This window comes from Haliotis cracherodii, unplaced genomic scaffold (genome assembly GCF_022045235.1).
Source record: "Haliotis cracherodii isolate W230 unplaced genomic scaffold, xgHalCrac1.p SCAF_3, whole genome shotgun sequence".
In the NCBI taxonomy this organism is placed as follows: Eukaryota; Metazoa; Mollusca; class Gastropoda; order Lepetellida; family Haliotidae; genus Haliotis; species Haliotis cracherodii.
Window position 1 is genome coordinate 24,003,451 of NW_027266286.1, and position 7,737 is coordinate 24,011,187.

The 7,737-nt window shown below is 39.6% G+C and overlaps 1 protein-coding gene across 1 annotated transcript; it reads right to left on the reverse strand.

Moving 5' to 3' along the window:
• Window positions 1–7,012: 7,012 nt before the first annotated feature.
• Window positions 7,013–7,737, reverse strand: LOC139475310 (multidrug resistance-associated protein 1-like). The gene is made up of 3 exons (XM_071258537.1): window positions 7,694–7,737; window positions 7,349–7,490; window positions 7,013–7,183 (listed from the first exon to the last, which is right to left on the reverse strand). Exons 1-3 carry the CDS (start codon window positions 7,735–7,737, stop codon window positions 7,013–7,015), a joined length of 357 nt encoding a protein of 118 aa, XP_071114638.1.

Genomic DNA, 7,737 nt, shown 5'->3' on the forward strand with positions numbered 1-7,737 from the left:
CCCCACTCCGCCAGCCATTATGGCGGAACCCCTTCCCCCAACCGGATTACCACCGGATTTGATTGTCACCGGATTCTGTAGCTAGCAAATATACCCTACTGCCGTCAATGCTTTCTGATTGACATCATACGTGTTCTTATTGATGTCTGTGAAACTTGTGGTCGACCAGAAATGTAATAGTGCAGTATTGCGATGGTTCAGTACTGTTTCCAATTTGTCCTTATGCGTACAACCTTTTCTAATACTCTGACGAGAAAAATAATCAAATGTATGGGATTCAACACAAAATATTGTGTCCCAGATCACACTCAACGAAATTTGTTATTAGCATATTCTTCACATGAGGAATATTTTTTTTACTATGGTGTCATCAGTATCAGGACGTGTTGTGTTGAACAACACAACGTTACATCGACGCGGTATTGTAGTGGTTCCCTTCCTACCACAGAAACCACTGATCTTGTTTCAACATGACCACAAACAGCACGTATCGCCAGTCACCTTCTACAGACCAATAACGTCAACGCTTTGCCTTGGCCAGCTGGCCCTACTGACGTGTCAACAGGTGAGGTGAAATTGGGTTTAACGTCCTCCCAAGATTATTATACATAGCGACGTGCATGCACGTATGTTTGGCTGGTTTTACTAGTCCGCACTAATGCCGATTTCATAATGCTAGTTCACTGAGATACCATGCCGCAGTTTAACATGAATATCCCACTTAGACACAGTATACTGACTCCGAGCCGACCAGTCGTTGTTTTAGCCCCTTTATGCCGAGCGCCAGACAGGGTAGCAACAAGTACCATCTTTAAACGTCTTTTGGTATGACGCGGCCGGGGACCGAATCCTGGATCTCTACAAATAGACCACGGAGGCGGTGGTGGCGTGTCAACAATGTGACCACCTTGGTTTATCACCTGAAGACGTTTATCACCTTTGAGTATAAAGTATGTCTTGGACATGAGGGCGGTCGGGTAGCCAAGTGGTTAATGCCTTCGCTCGTCACGTCGAAGACCTAGGTTCGATTCCCGACCTGGGTACAATGTGTGAAGCCCACTAGACCACGGAGGCGGTGGTGGCGTGTCAACCATGTGACCACCTTGGTAGTCGGATTAGAAAATGACATAACACTCCTGCAAACAGACGTGACCTAATACAGGCACAGAATGGCGCCGAATACGTAACGACGTGACGGTAATTGAATTCCGGTGTAATCTTTAAGTTGTTATGTATAGGCGTCCAATGTCATGTTGTCCTCGCGGGTCCTGAATTTCCGCTGCCGGTGCATCATAACCCGATGATGTCTATTCGCTTAATTCATGATTATAGGCGCTGCATTTGGGACATCTTCTTCATATAGTTTGGCAAATTTCATTTGTCCATCAGAGTATACGTATATTGGATGTTTCTTAATAAAATGTCTGATCAATTAAGGTTACAAGTGTGCGTTAATTGTCAGGGGTAAAATGTGCAAAACTTAGGGGAAAACACATGATTATATAAAGTGGTTCAAATTTGATTACCTATTTGCAATTTCAGTACAAGAACCACGTTCAATAATGTCAACCATAAAACAAATGGCATCTGAAGTTCACTGAGAAAACATTATGTGAAATGCTGGACTTACGCATTGATAACATCTATTTTAAATTTGGGGATAACAACTTACATAAATATTGTTTGACATCTACACGTCTGTGGGACCAAGGTGGAGTGATATTGCTCATTATTCTTTCCGAAGAAAGGGAGATTGGCTTCAAAGAAAGAAATATTATTGTTTTATATATCACATCACAATATCAAGTGTTACCTGTATGGACTTATGTTTACCTTGATGCCATGTTATTTCCATTCACACACAGAGTTGCATAACTGTTATCTGTCATATGTCCAGGTCGGTGGACGGGTAAATCCTCCCTGAAGCTCTCCGTTTTTCGTCTTGTGGAGCCAGCATTGGGCGCTATTGTCATAGACGGTGTAGACATTGCTGACATCAGACTTAATGATCTCATGGAGAAACTTGCTATCATACCACAGGTAGTATCTGTCTTATAAGCGTATCCGCATGGTATTGATATCAGTAACTTGCATAGCAACATCTTCTTCAGAAACAGCTCTCATTGATTTCTCACCGACGTCTGTACCTGGTTTTGAATATACCAAATCGAGACAAACAACAATTTAAGAATTTATTGATGTACATCCCAAATTATGTTTTCAGAAATATTTCTATATGTTATCTTCTTGAAACCTGTACTCGGAACTGGACATAAAAGTTACCTCATTTTTTTATAGTCTTCTTCTGTTTAGCCCTAGTCAAACTACTTTTGAAACTAATGATGCTTCACAAATCATCATGTATTAATTACAATGATGGACAACGCCAGCTATAATGTGTGACTGGAGATTCGTGAAGATCCGTCATAGAATAGATCTTCAGCAACCCATGCTTGTCAGCAATCCATGCTTGTCGGAAGAGGCGACTAACGGGATCGGATGGTCAGGCCCGTTGATTTGATTGATGCATGTCATCGTACCTCAAAATGCGCCGATCGATGCTCATGATATCAATCGCTGGATTGTCTTGTCCAGTCTCGATTATTTACAAACCGCCATCATATAGCTGGAATATTGCTGAGTGCAACATAAAACAACAAATAAACAAACAAAACTGTATGACCCAAACACTCTTGAAGAAATCCAAGGTCCTTGTTATTGATGATGCAACAGCACGTGACAAATGACAAGATGCAACAGATCATCAGACCAGAGGTAAAGGAGGTAAAATTATAGATATTGCAGAAGTCAGAAAAGATAAGATAGATAAGCAAACACTTTATTATCCCGACAGGAAATTTTACATCAGCACAAGATCTCAGCTTACTTATAAATACACAATACAAATAAATAAGAGCATCACAAACGAAACATTAAATGTGATGCTAGCTAATAACTGCTAAACATTATGTATCAGAAAACGTATATAAAACCTGGTACTTGCTGGTATGAATGAATTCCGGGTACAATTTGTTCTCAGTGTCATAGTATGATAGCATATAAATATGTAATCGTATGTTAGAATTGTAAGATTTGATATTTTCGAGTTAAAAAGGAAATGAGGGCGACAACTAGATCTTCGAATGACGCAGACTGTTTGTATAAGCTTTGGTATTGTCAAATATGTGATAGGGTGGGCGCGGCTAAGGTTGCCCTATTGCGCTGAAGGATGTCACTGTTTCGTATTTCTGTCTACAGTCTTATGATAATGTTAATGAGTTAGCGTAGTCTTTGAAGTCATTTCTATCGCCTTGGTATACAAATAATTACTTTTGACGAAATCAGTTTGCGTAAACAAGGACCCGAGGACCCGACCGAGAACGTAGACATGTCGTTACACTTCAAGAGTAATCAATCGTTTTGTTTTGCCGAAATTCCCATTAAAGTCTTTTAACCATCCTCTGTTTCATTACAGCAAAGACGTATATATCTATGTACGTCTTTAATTACGGTAACTTGGCTGCGAACAGTGAAATGTGAAACTGTGATGCCACCCAGCCAATATTCATCACGTGACGGGTGAATACTGATCATTTGACGAGTCAATATTCGAGGTCAGTTTCAGTCACATGATTTTGAGGTCTACATTGAAATGTATTGATTCGTCACTAGGTACGGAATAAGCAATGGAATTGTAAGATTCTTAAGAGAGGTATAACAGTTATATATATTGACTAAAATATGTAATTTTGCGTTTATTGGGGCCATTGAAAACAATAAGTTCACAACTAAGGGTGACAACTCTGCACATGTGGTGCAGTTCACCACTGGACCGTCCCTTCTCACCCAACGCCAGGCATACTTACCTAAACACGCTTAGGAGACGCAGAATTATCATGTTGGATTTTAAAAGACAATAACAAAATAACATGCAAATTTTAAGTCCATATTGTATAATATATTAGTTTATTATTTTAACCTATGAAAATGGTTGTGTATTATATGAGATCTGGTGACTTCATTGGGTTCTTTCAGAACATAAATACACGTTTAGAGAGACATCATCATTTGGTCAGTGAGCCGTGGGGTTTAATGATGTTACCGTCCTCGAGTGTTCAGCTAGAGCTGACTCCTGCATCACGCGCCATCTGATAGAACACACCTTTCGCCTGGAGCAGTTTCTCTGGGGAATCGAACTCCTTTACCTCGCCCTCATCAAGAACTAATCTTCGTTACTTATCATACTGGTATTGTTCCGATGCACGTAAAACTTGCAGCTGCTGCTATCATGTAGATAATAATAAACAATATAGGTATTCTGCTGGGGTTTTTATTACCTTATGGGCCTTAACAATCTCGTTTCATGTGCACGCTTGCAAGTTTAATGTCTCGTCATTGTCATTCTCCGTTACGGATGTGCATGAAGAAAATGAATAAGGACTGTAAATATGATCAACAATGGTTTGATAGCGAGTGTGGTCACTCTTTCAAAGACGTGGACTAAGTAGAAAATTGGAAAGTTATTATGCTCTCTATATAAAAATGTGAAGGTGTGTGTCCGGAACGATGGCGCCACATCGGATACTATTGTAAGTAGCAGGGGTGTCCGACAAGGGTGTATATTAAGTCCCTTCTTATTTTCCTTTTTCATAAATGATATCAAATCCAAAACAATTGCTCTGATGGAATACAACTTCACCCTGAAACTATTAAATTATTTCTGCTTCTTTTCGCTGACGATATAGTCATGTTCTCGAGCACAATACCTGGCCTGCAAAAGCAAATACATGTATTAGAGAGTTATTGTGACGAGTCAAAACTTACTGTAAATATGGATAAAACCAAAGTTGTACATGTAGTTTTTAAAAATGGTGGTAACCTATCCAGAAAAGCAAAATGGTTTTACGGAGGGAAGCCTGTAGAAGTTGTTCCATTTTATAAATAATTAGGCTTGTGTTTTACAGGTAGATTAACTTGGTCAAGGAATGCACATAACATTTCATTGCAAGCCAAGATTTTTTTGTAGGCATATCAAAAAGTTTTAGAGTTCTGGACAATGTTACATATGATGTTTATTTTAAAATATTTGATACAAAAATAAGCCCGATGCTATTGTTTGGATCAGAAATTGGGGGTCTAGAACATTTGGATGTTATTGAGAAAATACATTTATATGCATGTAAACGGTTCTTGGGGGTAAAATCTAGCACAGAAAACGCAAGGGTATATGGTGAATGCGGACGGTTTCCCATGTATATCAATAGTTATTTAAAGGTAATTAAATACTGGGTCAAGCTATTAAACATGCCATCTTCAAGATACCCGAAAAAATGTTATAATATGATGCTTCTCTACGACAGCCATGGGAAACAAAATTGGGCATCAAAAGTTAAAAACATGTTATACGAATGTGGATATGGTTATATTTGGTTACAGTAATATGTAGATATGCCACAACATTTCTTCTCCCGTTTGACACAGACTTTAAAAGATATGTAAATTCAAAAATGGCCTGGTTCTTTGTCCAGTTCTAGAAAAGCAAACTACTACACTATATTTAAGACTACTATTATACTAGAACCTTATCTATTAAGTGTAAATTTACATTAGTTTAGAACAGCTCTTTCCCGATTCCGTTGTAGCTCACATGATCTATTTATTGAAACAGACAGATATGAAGGTATTGCATGAGAACACAGTTTTTGTAGGATTTGTAAAACTGATTGTACTGAAGATGAATATCACTTTTTATGTGTATGTCCAGTGTATGAAGATTTAAGAGAAAAATATCTAAATAACTATTTCTACCGCAACCCAAACGGTAACAAATTTTGTAAATTAATGACTTGTGATTGTACAGAAACTATAAGAAATTTATCAATGTTCATTTATCATGCCATGAAACTAAAAAAATGTATGAATTTGTAACACGCCCCACACAATGTACTATAGGCCTTTGGCCTCATAAGTACCATGAATAGAGATTGATTGATGTGCAGCAGTTTGAAGTTTTATGGGAGATTTTCCCTTTTACCCAAATACGTATGGAAGTTACTTAAAGGTGCCAAGATATGTCTTGCCCAAATTGTAATGTGTACACAAGTGATTGCGCAGTCTGGTAAGGCATGCACAAGCGGCCTTTATCATTAAAACTGCACGAACTAAATATTCAGAAATCACAAACTGTGAGGTGGACAAGTCGTCTCCGAAGCCACAGTTCGCTGTGCAGAACAGCGTCCCACAATCTTGCCAAGAACCTGTGGTCTTGGGTTCGAATCCGAGTCAATCTAGTGTCAGTCTATTGTTCAGATGTATTATCAATTTCTGGTGCCATGAACAATATTGTTCTCAACAATGAAGCAATGTGACGCCATCTCGCTGCTTAAATTGACCAAAGAGCATTGTGAATAGATCAACAGTAAATCCATTGATGTTTTACACTGTACATGGTTATAAAATAATATTCACTCGTTATTCTCTCAGTAGTCTAAAGTCCCAGCATTGTCTGTTGAATGATGCGTCAAGTGAAGTGCCAGATTATGTTTCTAGCGTTTTCCAGTACCATACCCGTGCTCTTGGGTTTTATCAAAGAGGTACTGTATACGCCTGAGACCTGCTTCACTTCGGAGATGATTACCCTTTTCCCGAACACCTGATGGCATCACTGATTTTCAGATATCCATTCATACCAGTTTCACTACTATGTTTCCTTTTACGTTAAATGGATTCTGTTCCATCGGATAAGCGAGACTGGTTATTCTCTGGCGTTTCTCTGACATTCTCTGACATGTTATATTCTCACATGCAGCTGACACACTGTGATGCAACTGGAATACTGTTCAAAACATCGTGAAACTCCCTCACTCGTTTCCTCACATATCATTCCGGACCCATCACTATGGTCAACTGTTACCCAAAGCGAACATCTAACGTAAACTTGCGAACTCTATTTCAGCGGTCACCTTACTCCTGACGCCGATTCAGACCCTAACCTTCCACCCACCACCTCTGCTCACCTGAAGTTGCTTCCTCCCTCTCCACAGTCTGTCTCGAGCCCATCAGACAGAGATTCCACAAAACTGCGGAGATGGGTGTGGTCCAAAGCCGCCCAGATGTCCTCATCTGTGTGCAGGTCCTCGGGGTCAAGGTTCATTCTCAAGGGACCCGTGAAGAGGGTGCGTCCCTTTTCCATGCAAGGATCCGCTGGTTTTTGTTTTCCTTGATTGTGACTCTGTTGTAATGTCTAAGAGTTTGATTTCCCCCCGAAGGCATCACCGGTGTTAAATGCTGCTGTCAAGGGCAAAGTTATACATGCAAGTAAAGTACTGACTCAGTCCAGGCTGCCTACCTGTGGTATGATAGCTAGTTTCTCCCTGAGATCATGAAGTCCGATGCCAGCAATGTCTACATCATCAATCACTATAGAGCCCTCTGTTGGCACCACAAGACGGCAAAGGGAGAGCATCAGGGAAGAATTCCCTGCTCCTGTTCTGCCCACAACACCGATCTGTCATATCACGTGATCATGATTCCATACAAAATTTATGGAAAATGAAGTTTACTGAAAAAATGAACTATCCTCCATGATTACCCTTATCATTTTATGAAATTATTTCATGATCATCTTCCAAAGCATTATTTATTCCTTGAAGAGAAGTTCCAGCTTCCTATCCCTTTGAGACATCCCACCTACCTTTCCACGTACCTTCTCCCCTCCATGTACAGCAAATGAGACAT

Bases quoted from the DNA above. Each gene is read 5' to 3' on its own strand.
- LOC139475310 (XM_071258537.1), bottom strand. From the start codon at position 7,737: ATGTCTCATTTGCTGTACATGGAGGGGAGAAGGTACGTGGAAAG. The intron at 7,491-7,693 runs GTAGGTGGGATG...TGTTGTGGGCAG, and splicing joins GGGAGAAGGTACGTGGAAAG to AACAGGAGCAGGGAATTCTT. The intron at 7,184-7,348 runs GTAGGCAGCCTG...TGCATGGAAAAG, and splicing joins AACTAGCTATCATACCACAG to GGACGCACCCTCTTCACGGG.